Source organism: Sorex araneus, chromosome 2 (genome assembly GCF_027595985.1).
Source record: "Sorex araneus isolate mSorAra2 chromosome 2, mSorAra2.pri, whole genome shotgun sequence".
Lineage (NCBI taxonomy): Eukaryota > Metazoa > Chordata > Mammalia > Eulipotyphla > Soricidae > Sorex > Sorex araneus.
Window position 1 is genome coordinate 351795194 of NC_073303.1, and position 16207 is coordinate 351811400.

At 38.7% G+C, this 16207-nt stretch overlaps 1 protein-coding gene across 2 annotated transcripts in view; it reads left to right on the top strand.

Annotated features, from left to right (window-relative positions):
• Positions 1–3682: 3682 nt before the first annotated feature.
• Positions 3683–16207, top strand: part of PIK3C3 (phosphatidylinositol 3-kinase catalytic subunit type 3) — a 110214-nt gene continuing 97689 nt past the window's right edge. For both annotated transcript variants that reach the window (XR_008628620.1, XM_055128244.1), the window contains exons 1-3: positions 3683–3832; positions 6821–7009; positions 10810–10953. Coding sequence is in view for 1 of the 2 variants with exons in the window: in XM_055128244.1 (XP_054984219.1) it covers positions 3765–3832; positions 6821–7009; positions 10810–10953 (401 nt within the window). In the remaining variant the exon portion in view is untranslated. The remainder of the gene's footprint in view (positions 3833–6820; positions 7010–10809; positions 10954–16207) is intronic.

Here is a 16207-nt window from a genome sequence, read left to right on the forward strand (position 1 = left end):
TTAAGTTCCTCTCTGCATTTGAATCAGATACCACTGAAAGTGGCTGACTTCCTTGTCATGTGCAACTCTATGTAAGTTGCTTTTGTTCTTGTTTGGGCAATACATATTCATTTCACCTTTGTGAAAACACCAGTGATGATAACTCATGAGATAGCTCAACCGACTGAGCTCAAGCTTTGCATGTAGAAAGCCCAGGTTCAAAACCTGACATAATCCTGAGAACTATGTAACCCTCCACTTGGTGATTCAATAAAAAAAAAAAAATTAAAAAAACAAACAAACCTGACCCTGCAGGTCTTACTCAAGAACAGGACTCAGATTCACTCCTGAGACTCTTGGGTGTGATAGCTAAACAAAAAATAAATAGATAAATAATTTAAAAGCACTCTGGGAAGAAACGAAAAGATTTTAATCAATGGAATGGCATGGTGAGATTTTAAGAAGGAATGGATGTGAACAAGTTAAAAAGCATATCAAGCAGAGTAGACTAACAACCTACTCCTCAATCTCTCAGACTATATCACATTTGTTTCTTATTCACCTCATAATTCAATCAGGTATTTGTAGGTGCTTTTCCAAGGAGTGAATTAAAGATTCTGGGTCTATCTTTACCATTATAAGCCATTTCTTAGGACCTAGAAAACCTCCACTGAATCTTTTGCATCTACCTAGTTTATAAAGGAGATAAGCAGAATTTAATGATTTGCAATTAGGGCTTAACAGCTAGGCCTGGGAAAAAGGTAAAATTTTTAATATAAGCCCAAATTATATTCCCCAAATACTCAGTTATATGAACCAAAACTATCTGCAAAGTGGGCTCTGAAATTTTATCTTTTAGTAAATCTGAATGAAAATAAATCATTTCAGTATCACTTTATCACTGTCATCCCGTTGCTCATCTATTTGCTTAAGCAAGCACCAGTAACATCTCCATTGTGAGACTTTGTTGTTACTGTTTTTGGCATATCAAATACGCCACAGGTAGCTTTCAAGGCTCTGCCGTGCAGTGGGATATACCTGGTAGCTTGCCAGGCTCTCTGAGACGGGCCGAGGAATCAAACCCAGGTTGGCTGAGTGCAAGGCAAACACCCTTCCCGCTGTGCTATCACTCCAACCCAATCATTTCAGTATTAGCACAATATTGATGTTGTCACAGGAAGTTACTAGAATAGACTAAGAGTGTGGTCATACTAAATATGAAAGGCATATGAAGCATATTTTCTTTCAATAAGCTAATTCCCTTGGACAAGATTTTGACTTTTTTTTTAAACAAAGAGGTGTGGCAAGATTAAAAACAGGAGGAATAAAGAAAATTTATGACTATAGTTTCAGAAGAAGATGATAATTCATATGTTTTATAATCCAAAATAAAGGAGACACCCATTTTATTTTAATAAGGAGGGAGGAGGGAAGAGAGCATTTGATGTAGATGTAGTTGGCAATGTACTGTTTGGGATGGTAGGGAAGTTGGGTGGCAAGGGAAACTTGACTGAGTCATTATCACACAACTTTTATTGTCTCAGAGGAGGAGGTGAGGCCCTTTGCTAAGAGTGAGGATATAAAAGAGGCTGATGGCTAAAGACAGGCAGAGAGGAGGGGGAAACCAGAGAGACAGTACAGAGGGTAAGGGCATGAGTCTTGCATGGAGCCGACAGACAATGACCATTAACAGAAAAGAAAGAATATAAGGCTAATCAAAAGCCACGCACTAAAGTATTCAAGGAAATAATATACAAAAAGGAGAATTTTAATACTTTGGATTAATTTTTAAAAATTTATTAAATCACTATAGACCCTTACAAAGCTGTTAATGATTAGGTTTCAGTCATATAGTATTCCAACAGGAATTCCTCCACCAGTGTACATTTCCCAGCACCAGTGTCCCCAGTTTCCCACCCATCCACCCATCCCTTCCCTCTCCCAGCCTGCCTCTATGTAAGGTCATCGTCTCCCCCTCCTCCTCCTCCTCCTTCTCCTCCTACTCCTCCTCCTCCTTCTCTTTCTTCTTCCTCTACCTCCTCCTCCTCTTCCTCCTCCTTCTTCTCCTTCTCCTCCTTCCCCTCCTCTTCCTCCTCCTCCTTTTCCTCCTCCTCCTCCACTTCCTCCTCCTTCTTCTTCTTCCTCCTTTCTCTCTTTCACCCTCTCTCTCTCTTTTGCTCACTCTCTCTCTCTCTTACTATCCTCTGCCTCACATAGACTTGTGGTTGATTCCAACCCATTGACCAGTTCTTCTAGCACCTGTTTTCCCTGGCCATGAATATTAGTCTTCTAATTATATTATACACATATATTTTACTTATTTTTTATATACCACAAATGAATGCAGGCATTCTATATCTGTCTCTCTCTTTCTGACTCATTTCACTCAGCATGATACTCTCCATGCTCACCCATTTATAAGCAAATTTATAAGCAAATATCACTACTCCATTTTTAAAAACAACTACATAGTATTCCATTGCGTAGAGGCTCCATAGTTTCTTTATCCATTTTATGTTCATGGTAAATTTTTAAATGAAATTGTATGGCTATGTTTTTTTTTCAATTAGAAAGTACATGAGTATTATAAGAAAGTATGAGAAAGAATACATAGAAATGCAAGTTATCATCTTAAGAAAGCTTATAGAACTCGATCAAAACATAACATGAATTCATTATAGTAATTCATTTATGTAACTCGGGGTCCACATCCAATGGAAACATGTTCTTACTTATCATGTTCCAAATGAAAAAACTTAAGGCCCCGAAAGAAGAAATCCAGAACTCTAGAATACAGAATAGGTATTTGACACAAATACAGAGAGGAATATAAAAACATTTTCTTGTGGTAAAATAATAGACTTCATATACTTCCCGGTTAGAAATTGTTGATACGTGAAATCTAGATTCCATTAGTTTTGACTTTTTTTGAGGGGTGGTTGCAATGGGAAGGGTTAATGGGCCCCTACACAGTGGTGCTCAGAGGTTACCCTTGGCTCTGTACCCAGTGATCACTCCTGACAGTGTTCAGCGGACCATATAATGTGCCAGGGATCAAACTGGGGTTGGCTGCATGCAAGTCAAGCACCCAACCCTCTAACCCAGTCCCTGAATTTTGGCTTTTTATAGTAGCATATTTGTCTTTCTCTGATTAGATCTAAGTTGAGAGTTGGATCAAAACTAAGCCAAATATTTGCTTGAGAAATACTTGAGAAATAGTGAGGTGATCTACCTCACTAATTTTTGCAAAGGCCACAGCAATGTTAATTTGGCAAAGTTCTAATTCTGGGCTTGCTCCCACTTCAGTCATCAGCCAGCTAATGAATGTTGTTATAGATACTACCGCATGTAAAAAAATATATATATATTTTGCAGTGCTGGGAAATCTGATCCTGGTGAGGCATTCACGCTACTGCTGGGCCAGATACACGACGAATCAAATTTTCCTTTACAATAATTTTAAATGCCGCTGAAGTTTTAAAAGCTCTTTCCTTATTTTTAAAAAAAGCGCTGACAGAAGAAAAACAGGAAGTCTGGAATGTAACCAAACAGCTTTCTTCCCGGAACTAACTTACCCTTAAGCAAGATGGTGGGAGCTTGCTGCACATGCGCGGAACAGAAGATTAGGGAGGAACTTCCGCCACGTGACGATGCGCTCCGCGCAACGATTGGTTGCGTTCAAGACTGAGGCTGGAACCGGAAGTGTTTGTGTTCAGCTGCTGGCGTCCCTAGGACTTTCTAACTCTTTGCTTCACAGTTTTTGGTGCTTTCTTTGCGGTGGGGCCATGGGGGAAGCGGAGAAGTTTCACTACATCTACAGTTGTGACCTGGACATCAACGTGCAACTTAAAATGTGAGACGAAAGGGGGTCGGGGACTGCAGTAGCTGGGATTGAAGTATGGGGAGGGGGTGAAATTAACTAGGTGGGTCGCTGGGATGCTGATTACTGGCCTGGAGCTGGCTCGGGGGCGGAGTGGAGGGCGAAGGCCAGAGAAGAGGAATAGGGTAAAAGCCTGTGAGAAAGGTTTTCCGCGGGAACTGTGCTGGGGCTCCCTGTGGTGCCACAGAGCTTCCTAACCCTTGCTGTGCCAGCAGCCTTTTGAGGGACTCGTACTGCCCCACTTTTCAGACGAGGAGTCCAGTCTTAGTCTCGTTTGAATCTCCCTGCAGTTCGTAATTGGACCATCTTTAGAGTCGGAATCGAGGGTGAAAAAAAGAGATAGTCAAAGTGATGGCAGTGTCGACAGACTGACGGGCTAGTGGAGAAGCTGAGTGCAGAGATGGTAGTGTCGGCTGTGCTGAAGGTGGGAGAGGCTCCGGTATCTGCCGTCCCGGGACAGGTCAGGCTCTATTTAGGCAGATAACGTGGGAGCAAGTGGAGAACGAGGGCAGCAGTTAATTGCAAAGGGACTAAGAAAAGTATGAGCAAAGGATCGTGGTAGATAATCCTGGGGTACCACAGTTGAGTGGGAGTGTAAAAAGCATCCTATCCTGAGATGATAATGGGACCGGTACGGCTGCATTGGGAATGATGTCCATTTTAAGGCAGTGAAGTATTTTTGTATGTGACTGCTAATCACACATTTATAACCACAGCACCATCTGTAATTAGTCCCACACTGAACACATGTGTTTCGGACAGTGGGTTGGTAACTATAGCATGAAATAAACATCTTTTCAAAGTTGTCAGATACACCTCTAACTATTGTCCTTTATTTCAGAAGTCACTTTAGACTGGGAAAAATCCTTTTCCTTTCATTCATTGGTAGTAGTTAAAAAAAAAACTCAACATCTACTCTATCTGTACATAATACTTTGCAGACTTAATTTCTCCATCAGCCCATGTAAAGCCATCACTTGGTAAAGGGCTTTCTTTCAGTCTCTTTGCTTCACGTTTTTTGGTATGAATGCGTTTTTGAGATGTCCCAACATTAAAAAGAAAGATAAAAGTGAACTTTGTTAACATAAGAATAAACAGGCCAGAGTAATAGCACAGTGGTAGGGAGCTTTCTTTGCATACTACTAGTGCCAGTTTGATGCCCAGTATCTCATGTGATTCCTCGAGCACTGCCAGGACTTATTTCTGAGTGCAGAGCTAGGAGTAAACCCTGAACACAGCTGGGCATTGCCCAAAACCAAATCAAAACAAACAAAATAAAGAAATACCTTGAGTATTTAGAAGGGCTTACAAGTATTTTTTTTTTTTTTTTTTGCTCTTTGGGTCGCACCCAGTGATGCACAGGGGTTACTCCTGGCTCTGCACTCAGCAGGAATTACTCTTGGCAGTGCTCAGGGGACCATATAGGATGCTAAGGATCGAAACTGGGTCTGCAGAGCTTGAGTATTTTGAGACAAATACAAATACGGGTTATGTTGGCAAAATGCTATACTTTTTTTTTGTTTGTTTTGGTTCTAACGTTTAATTTTTTTTTATTTTGAGGGCAGGTTGGAAGTTTAGAATCATAAACAGGAGAGTACTGTCAGCAAATTATATGTTTCTTTTTCTCCATAGGTCATTTAAAAAAATTCTATTTGTATAGTTTTAATAGCAATCTGTACTTTGATGCTTTTTCTAAAAAACTTTTTATTGAAACACTGTGAGATAGACCCTTACATAGCTGTTCATGATTAGGTTTCAATCATACAGTGTTCCAACATCCATCCCTCCACCAGTGTCCCAGTGTCCCAGGTTCCCTTCCATCCCATCACCCCCTACCCAACCCCTTCCTGCAGCCTGCCTCTATGACAGATACTTCTCTCTCTCTGTCTCAGTCTCTCTCTCTCTTCTCTCTCTCTCTTTCTCTCTCTCCTCACACACCCATCTCTCTCCCCTCCGCTTTTAGGGTATTGTGGTTTGCAATACAGATACTGAAAGGTTATCATGTATGTCCCTTAAACAACTTTTAACACTCAGTTCTTGTCCAGCTTGATAATTTTCAGATGTTTCTTTTTCTACCTTTGTAAGGCATTGTCAGTTACGAAGTCTCCAAAACACTTAAAAAGCAATCTAAAACCTGAGCTCGTCATTAGCTTACTACTCTTAATTTTAATTTTGAAATTTCTTAGATTGTTTTGGTAATTGTTAACTTGATTCATTAAATTAACTATGGTAGAAAGTGTCAAATTATGTAGACATAATTAAGATTAAACTTAGTTTAATCACCCACAAGTGGTATTGTGGTGCTAAAGAACATTTAGTCTGTATTTATTTTTTTTTGTTTACTCCAGCATCTTGCCTTAATCTACTTTTTCTTTTCTGATTTTGTCTTTTAAAACTTCCCACCAATATTGCTTCAGCCCATCTCCATTTTTATAGTTTACTAACAAAAGCATGAAAAAACAGTTCTCACGTCATGTATCTCAATTGATGGATTTTGATTGTTCACTTTTTCTCAGGCACTTTACTGAATTTGGTATTTCATTGTTCCCCCTACTTTTCTCTCTCTGCTGTACTTTTCACACAAACTTTAACATTTAGCTACATCAGCAACTTGCAGTTTACCTTGTTTCTCTACGTTTACTATTTTTTTTTCAATCAGGCATGTCTGCTTATCTAGACCATAAAAAATAAGAAATATCTAAATTGCCTCTCCTAATATTTGACATGATCTTGATGCCAGAGCAATGTTTTAAACTACAGTTAGTATCCTGTGTGTGTTATTTATGGTAATAAGATGGGAATGATGTTAGATACAGTTAGGATTTTAGGAGACCTTTATCAGATGTTTTAGTATTTAATAAAATGTTCAAATAGCAGAAGGTTACTTTGACATGATCTAATAATATATTTTGTGCATATGCTTGAAAGATGTATAGCTAAACATTGTTCTTATGTTTCTAGAGGAAGTTTGGAAGGAAAAAGAGAACAGAAGAGTTATAAAGCTGTACTAGAAGATCCAATGTTGAAGTTTTCAGGACTGTACCAAGACACTTGCTCAGATCTTTATGTTACTTGTCAAGTTTTTGCAGAAGGAAAGCCTTTGGCCTTGCCAGTGAGAACATCCTACAAGGCATTTAGTACAAGATGGAAGTAAGTTGTTTTCTTGCATATAATTGGTTCTGGACAATCTAGACTTATTTATAGATATTGTTGTTAGGGAATACAGAGAGATTTCTCTATTACCTTATAAGCATTGATGGACTAGTTTAGAACAGTAACCTATTCAAGTAGAAAAAAAGTATTACACATATTAGTATTATATTAGCATTTGAGTAGAAGTGAATTTATATTAGGTATATTGATATACTTTTGTAAACACTTGGGACTATTTCATATGTCTAAAACAAAAATAAAATATCCAGAAAATTCTCTTATCATCCTGAGCCTCCAAAAATATAACACTTTAAAATAGTTCAATATATTTCTACTCTGATGCTTTGAGTTCTGTTAATTTTTGTGTGTTAGAACAGCGGGTAGGGTGCTTGCCTTGCATGGGACTGACCTGGGTTCAATTCCTCCATCCCTCTCGGAGAGCCCGGCAAGCTGCCGCGAGTATCCCGCCCACACGGCAGAGCCTGACAAGCTACGGGGGGCATATTTGACGTGCCAAAAACAGTAGCAAGTCTCACAATGGAGACGTTACTGGTGCCCAGTGCCCACTCGAGCAAATCGAAGAACAATGGGATGACAGTGCTACTTACAGTGCTACAGTGCTATTTGTTTATTTTGCCAGGGGAAGGTGTTGGATAATACTCAGCAGTGTTCAAGGGTTATTCCTGGGTCTGTGCTTAGTGGCCACTCCAGGCAGTGCTTAGGGCACCAGATGTAGTACCAGGTATCTATATGGGGATGGTTGCAACATAAATGCCTTGCCTCCAGTACTATCTTTCTGACCCCAAGCTCAATAATTTTTGTTTTGATTTGGGTCACACCTGGCAGTGTCCATGGGTTACTCTTGACTCTGTGCTCAGGGATCACTCCTGGCATTGCTCAATAAACTCTAAGAGGTGCCAAACTCACGTTGGCCACATGCAAGGCAAGCACCCTACCCACTGTCCTATCTCTTTGGCCCCTGAGTGCTATTCTTTTCGAGATCTGTTACCATCAAATCAGTTTTTAAATGATTTCTTTAAATGTAGAACTTTACAAAGCTTATTTCAGTATTTACTGAGTATGCTACATTAGCAAACTATTGTAGGAATGCAAGGTAAATAAAATGAGGCATCTGTGTTTCCTTAATAGAATTTTGGGTCCTTAGTTTTTTGGCACTTCATAAACTATATGATGTAGTTTAGTTGTTGTTGCTTGTTTGTTTTTGTGTCACATGTGACTGTACTCAGGACTTAAGTGCTGTCACTGTGCTCAGGGAATGCTCAGGGAACCATATTCTGTCCCTCTCACAGGGATTTGAGATAACTTTAGAGAGGCATATATTAATCTGATGGAACTGAAAATTCTAGATTTAGGAGTATGTTCGTGAGACTCGAGTTGATACTGTGGTATTGGGGTTAGGATTACAAACTGCTGGGATCAGAGATTATGTTTTGAAAGTTGTTATGTGAGTTTAATGAGTTGTAACTTAAGAGCTATTAGGTGAGCTTAATAAGATTTCTATTATAGGAAAAAGATAACAAGGTGAGGAAGAGAACAAAAAGGTGTTCAATATTTATTTTATTTTTTTTAAAAAAAAAATTTGTCCCTGACTGGAATTCTGTGTAAATTCTGAAATGTCTGGAGAAGTTTCAGAGTCTTTCCATTGTAAACTCATTTTTATGAAAGAGCTATTCTGTAGTAGCCCAGCTATGTGAACCGGTTAACTTAAAGAGATATTGGGACCTGGCATTTGCTGGCACGATTTGAGGCAAGTGCTAGGTTGGTTATGTGTTGTCTCCTTGTCATTCCAGGACAGTAGGAAGATGAGAAGTTTTACAGTACTTTTTTTTTTTAACAGTACATTTTGGCTCTTGTCTTCACCTTTCTTTTTAACTTTGGCCTGTGTTAATTAACCTCTGTGCTTTGTTCATTGGCACAAGATTGACACTGCTTACATAGGGCTTTCTTCCACAGTGTGGTCCATGATGTGGCTAGTAATTACTTTCCTCTAATCCCTTAAATTAATCTGTGCTAGAGTGGAATTTTATTTTACTTTGTGTGTGTGTATGTTTTATTTTAGTGTGTGTGTGTGTACTTGGTGTGTGTGTATGTTTTATTTTAGTGTGTGTGTGTACTTTGTGTGTATGTTTTATTTTATTTATTTTGTGTGTGTGTGTACTCTGTGTGTGTGTGTACTTTGTGTGTATGTTTTATTTTATTTATTTTGTGTGTGTGTGTGTGTGTGTACTCTGTGTGTGTGTGTACTTTGTGTGCATGTTTTATTTTATTTATTTTGTGTGTGTGTGTGTGTGTACTCTGTGTGTGTGTGTGTGTGTGTGTGTGTGTGTGTTCCTGGGGATTGAACCCAGGAGAATGGCATTTTTGAGCATGCCCTTTTCTTTCTCTCATTTTAAAAAAATGTTATTGAAAAAAATTATTCATGGTGTGATTTTCCTAAAATTCAAAGCCATGTCTCATTTTCTGTGCATCCTTAAAGTTATATGATACTTTAGTCATTTAAGTGTTTGTTTTATTTGATTTTATTTATTTTTGAGAGGTCTACCAGGCAGTGCTCAGGAATCCCATAGGCTCTCCTGGCAATTTTTGGCCACGGGTCTGTACAATGAAAGGTTCCAGAAGTGCCCAGGATTACGAGGTTCACCACTGTGGTGTTCCGGGGGGGGCTCCTAGGACTGTACCTGTTGTGCTTGGGGACCCTGTGAACCCTAGGGTTCTGTCAGATGCATGCAAAGCATGCAACTTAACACCTGTACTATCTCTCCAACCCCAGGTTTTTGAAATTGCTGTTCAATTTGCTTCAATATATTTGACTCAACTGGCACATGTCCCTTTTGGAATAATTATAAATAAACAGAGAAGCAATTCTGTGCATGTGTTGATTATTTCTCTGTATATTGTTTGCTCAGCGTTCTTTTGGGATTTTAAAAGCCATCTGTTTTAGGGAGTTGAATTGATCAAACCCAACGTGAAGCTTGAATGCAGAAGAAAATTTTAACAGGTGAATAGAGAGTAAAAACAGGTTCTCCATTGTACTTTATTGTTAAAAGCACACACTGCTTAATAAAATTTGTAAACATAATTTGAAAACATAAAAAACTACTAGTTAAGCATTTTCAGTATTAATGAAATAATTTGAGGAACAGAAAAATCTGACATAAAACATGGCTGCTAGAATAGTCTGAACTTCTTGTTTAAAAGTTAGTGCATTGGCCACTTCCTCTTCTTTAAGATTTTGGTGGATTTTCATTGTTATAGCACTGCTATGCATTATTGGACCATGTTATCCTTAGCGCTGTTTTGAATGAATGGAAGTGATTTTGACTTTTTTTGATTTTTAATATATAAAACTTGTGGAGGATGCTCATAGAAAAAAATCATAGTTTGGTTCAAAAAATTTCTAAAAGTTTCATTTGGTCACATTCCCAGATTTTTATTAACCATATCTTATTCTTTGTGTCTTAGTAATATTTTCTAATTTTTTGGTTAAAGGATTTAGCAGTTATCTAGAGTAATTTTTCTGAGCTTTATTAAAGAAAAAAAATTTGTTATGCTGCATTTAAAATGAAAGCTGCCTAGAGAACAAGATTAATGCAACTGTCACTTTTTTTTCTTTTTCCCCATGGTACTGATTTCAGCTTTTGGGAGCATTCTGTCTTTCCAAACCCCATTCTGTGGTTTGATAATTTGAATAGTGTGTATAAAACTATTAAGTGCATACATAGGTATTGATGGTACCTGTTTCCTTAGCTTTATGTTTATGCTAATTTTGTTTCCAGCTGGAATGAGTGGCTGAAATTGCCTGTGAAGTACCCTGATCTCCCCAGGAATGCCCAGGTGGCCCTGACCATTTGGGATGTGTATGGACCAGGCAAGGCAGTGCCTGTGGGTGGAACAACAGTTTCTCTCTTTGGAAAATACGGGTAAGCATTATCTTCTTGGGGAGCCGATTTTATCTATAGGAGTGTTGTGGTTTTCTGGTCTTTCCTTTTCTTTTCCTTTCTTTTCTTTTCTTTTCTTCTCTTTTCTTCTCTTTTCTTTTCCTTTCTTTTCTTTTCTTTTCTTCTCTTTTCTTCTCTTTTCTTTTCTTTTCTTTTCTTTTATTTTCTCTTCTTTTCTTTTCTTTTCTTTCATTTTTCTTTTCTTTTCTTCTCCCTTCCCTTCCCTTCCCTCCTCTCCCCTCCCCTCCTCTTTCTTTTCTTTCCTTTCCTTCCATCTCCTTCATTTTCCTGCCCTGCCCCACCTGCTGTCTCTCCCTCACTCTGTTTTCCTCCATGCTAGGACATAAAAATCCCTTTGAATTTTTATCTTCAACATCTTTTGTTTGCTTTTTGGGTCACACCCAGCAATGCACAGCAGTTACTCCTGGCTCTGCATTCAGGAATTACTCCTGGTGGTGCTTCCGGGACCATATATGACGCTGGGATTCGAACCCGGGTACAAGGCAAACATCCTACCCACTGTGGTATTGCTCCAGCCCCCAAATCACTGTGAATTTTTAAATTTGACACATATCTTACAGTACTCGCATATTAAGAAAGTTTCTATTGTTCTGCCATTAATTGTGGGTAATGCCACTTCTATTTAAAGGCAGTCCTTAGAAACTTATGTCTGCTTTTAGAAAAAACTGGATGTTGGAATACACTAACAGCCTTGTTAGTAGGGTTTTTCTCCCTTGTCAAATGACATGGCTATAGAGTGACATCTGGGCTTACTGCAGAACTGCAACTATATCAGGTGATAATGCCATGTCTGGGGTGTGGAAACAACAAAAGGTTCCAAAGTTATACCAGAAAGTTGTTAATGTAGCTTTTTATTTTAAATTTATAAATAATAGCAGTTAATGACAAAACAGAACCTGAAAGTATTTCTTTTCCTTCATCCCTTCTTGGATAGAGGGATCATTGTTTAGTCTTAGAGAATTGGTAAAATTCTATTATTCTTTCTCTGTTTATGAATTAAGCTTTGCTCTACTGAATTTTTTTTTTTTTTTTTTTTTTGTTACCCAGCTTTGCAATTTATACAAGAAAGGAAGAATTTTTGAGAAGGGATGGGTAGGGCTGCACCTATCTTGCTCAAGGCTTATCCCTAGCTCTGTGCATGGGAATCATCCAGCTGGCACTCTGGGGACCATATATGGTATTGAGGAGTAAACTGGGGTTGGCTGCATCTCTTCGGCCCTCAAGAAAGGAAGATTCTATAGCTTTTTCACTGTTAACCCATTTAAGAATGAGTTGGGCCCTAATAATTGTCTTTCACTTTCTTATTTTACTTACTATTATCACCTAAGGTTTCATTTACTTTGTTGCACAGGAGGCATTGTTTCATCAGTTTAAATGGCAGAGTAGTATTCCACTCTCCATACAGTCATGTGTTGCTGTTCTCAGGCCTTTTCCAAATTTTGACTATTATAAAAACAGTGCTGCAGTGAACATGGGTATGCATACAACTTTTCTTTTTGGATTAATTTGTTGTTGTTGTTGTTGTTGTTGTTGTTTGGATAGATACCTAAGATTCAGTGATCACTGTTGTGGGATGGACTGACAATAGTTTGAAGGATATTGTAACTCTGGTGGAGGGATTGGTGCAGAACCCTGTCCACGTTCAACAACTTCAGTACCATTGTTAACTATCATAACCCAGTTAAAAGAGGAAAAAACAAGACATTGAATTTTTGAAAGTCATCACAGTCATCCATTTTCGCTTGACTTTTAACCGGATGATATTTAATGCTAGTCTTTTTTATCCTGAACAAGGCTGATGTCAAATAAAAATGAAACAGCCTGGAGAGCAGTGCTACTTCTGTTTTACTTAGAACAGGGCTTCTCAAATGTGTTGTTGAGTTAGCACTTTTAGGTTTCCATACCACGTATGCTTTTATTTAACTGATCATTTTATTTAAAATAAAATATTTTGTTTTCCTCTTATTTTGAAGCAAAAATTTAGTGTCCTGATTATACCTGGATTATACCTGGAAATCGCATATTATTAAATAAACATTGGTGGAATATACCAAAAGCAAATATGATGAGAATAACTGTTACCAAATGTTAGAAGTTGAAAAAACTAAAATGTAAACAAATTTCACTGAACCTATTTAATTTGCAAAATATATCTGCAAAACCTGCCAAAATATCTTTTCATTTAAGTAGTGCTGTATGTGCTTGGCTATAAAGGCAATGGTCATCTGACTGTTGTTTAATTTAAAGGTAAAATTGACATTTTCTTTATTAACTAGTCTAACCCCTATATAGCTGTTGGGAAGTTATCCAGATGTGTTTTTGTTGTTACTTTGTTTTGTGCCTCTACCTGGCAGTGCTCAGGGCTTATTCTGAATCTGCTCTGTGATCATTACTGGCCGGCTCAGGGGGCCCTGGGGGGTCCTAGAAATTGAATCCTGGTTTGCAGCTTGCAAGGCTAGTGCCCTACCTGCTGGCCCTAACTATCTCTTTGGCCCCAACATTAGATGTTAATTGAGGTTTATGTGGGGAACCTTTGAAGAGCAACTGAAGAAACGCAAAAATAACTAGTTAACTAGCTTCTTTTCCCTCTTAGACTGATGTATGTTCTGAATTTTCAAAAAGAAAAAAATTCAAAGAATTCCTTCAGTCCATATATTTTTCTTCTTGTTGTTTTGAATGGCTTAATGCGAAAAAGATTTTTTTTTTGTTTTTTTGTTTTTTTTTGCTTTTTGGGTCACACCCAGCGATGCTCAGGGGTTACTCCTGGCTTTGCACTCAGGAACTACTCCTGGCGGTGCTTGGGGGACCATATGGGATGCCGGGGATCGAACCCGGGTCGGCCGCGTGCAAGGCAAACGCCCTACCCGCTGTGCTATCGCTCCGGCCCCCGCGAAAAAGATTTTTATTAAAATGAAAGGAAGAGAAGAGAACGTAGAGGAGCACCCAAATTCTGGGAGGGACCCCCTTAAATAGGATTCCCAGAGTCCCGGTGACATTGTATAATAGTCCTGTTTCCTCTTTGCCCTTGGTCCTTTCCTTGAGTGTGAACTGGGCTGCACTGGAGTCCAAGCCCAGGTATTCTCAAGCGTGGCGCTCGGCTCCATCGGCAGCTGTGTCGGGTGGAAGGATTTGATAGAGTATCGCCGGCGCTGGAACAGGCTGCCCATCTCCATCCTCTGGTACTGCTGGGCCACAGCTGTTTCTCTGCTCTGTGTTTTGCTGACATCCAGGAAAGATGTTACATGAGTCTTGTGGTGCTATCAGCAGGCAGCCTGTGCAAAGTTTCTTTTTCCTGCCATTAAGAATCCTATCACAGGGCGTCCGTCCTCATGACTGAGGAAAACTTAATTTCTTGAGATATTTCTGAAGGCATGAAACAAAAAAAAAACAATTACATTCCTCTCCACACAGCCCTCCAAAGAGCCCTCTACGGACTCTAGTTTTTTTTTTCACAAGCGGTCTTCAAAGTATAATAATTCTTCAGAGTATTTGGAATCTGGTGACTCCCAACTTCCTGTTATTTGTTAATATGTTTTGTATACTTGAGTCAGGGTGCAGCAATGATTCCAGAAGAATACTTAATAATTGAAAGACTAATCTGTTAGGATATGGCTAGAATAAGTAATGGATCTCATTTTTAAAGTCTAGCTTGTGAGATTTCTAAGTAGCAAAAGAATGGATTGATCATTAGGTTGAGTTGGCAAAGAAACTTGAGGCGTGCTGCAAATTCCTTTTGCAGATTTTTTTTTTTTTTCCTTCTCTCCAAATGTGAATTCTGAAGTCAGGGCAGTTGCTGCTGAAGTGACTTGGCACTCAGAGCTGGAGCGTCAACAGCAGCTGTTGCTGGGGCCTCTGCTGGCGTCGGAAGGAGGTCCTGCTGTGCCGTTTCTTCTGTCTTGCCTGTTTGGCTTAATTTCCCAAGTGGACATGATGCTCTGAGCATCTTCTGCCTTGCCACCTGGAGGCTGTGTAACTCTCTGCAAAGGTTCCATTAGTGTCAAAAGAAAATAATATGTTCGCTTGATCATTTGAGTCACTTGGCAACACCCCCACCCTGCACGTTCCCCATCCTTAAATCTCTTCTCCAGATCCATCCCAAGGCACCTAAATCATTTAGTAAACTGCCTGCCTGCCAAATGTGCTTATTGTTGATTTAGTTAAGTTCAGGCAGTCCGAGTATTCACTGTGGAGTGGAGAGGTGAAGAGAAGGATGTGGGGCCCTCTGCTGTTTCTGGAGAGACAGTTACGGATATTCCTTTACAGGAATGGTTACCTCACGGTACCCGCTTTCCTAGAAACTGAGTGGATTTGCGTGATACTGACTCTCTCAGCTAAAAGATGAAGAAACTTTATGAAAAGACCTCAGTGTGTGTTTTTTTGATAGTGTAACTTCCTTTAGTGTTCAGCAAGATCAGTTTTGAGAATTTTTCATAAGCCACCGGTCTGTTTTCTGTTGGGCCTATTGTGGTAAGTTTTTGTAGATAGGGTTGCTGTGTGTTTCCTGTTTTATTGTCAACTTTAGAGACCTTATGACAGATGCCATCAGTCATCTTTTGTGTATAAGTCTGTAGCTCTCTTCTATAGATAATGTTTATGTCAGGAGCCAGATTGGGGTTCTGTAGTAGAGCACTTTCCTTGTATGTATGAGGCCCCAAGTTTGATTCCCAGGCACTGTCAATAAATTAAATAAAATATTTATGGTGTCATTAATATATGTTATAGAAAATCCACTTTTACCTCTGGAAAATCTGAAGAAGTTGTCCATTAGTCAGAACATGATAATAATAGTTTAAAGTTTTATGCCAACTTATTTTAGTTAATCATTGTTTATGTGGATAGAAAATATCATTGGTATAGCCAAATTATACCTTATTTTGAAAAAGTACATTAGATGTGAGAACTTGCAAAATACTTTGGACTTCTTTGACCTGTACCAGTGAGACTCAGAATGACAGTAAGATTTTGAGTGTTTTTTCAGCTTTGGAAGGGTATATTTGAGTAGCCTTTATTCGTATGAAAGGCCTTATTTAAAAGAACACTTAAACAAATGCTAATAAAAGAATGTATTTCACCCCTGCATAGAAAAACAAACTATAGAAATTTGACAGTAGCATATTTTAAAAACCGATTGTATAAAACTTCTTGATGAGTTTATTCAACCTTTAGACCTTGGTTGTGGTTTGAAGGAAATAGAACAAATATCAAAATGGTCTTC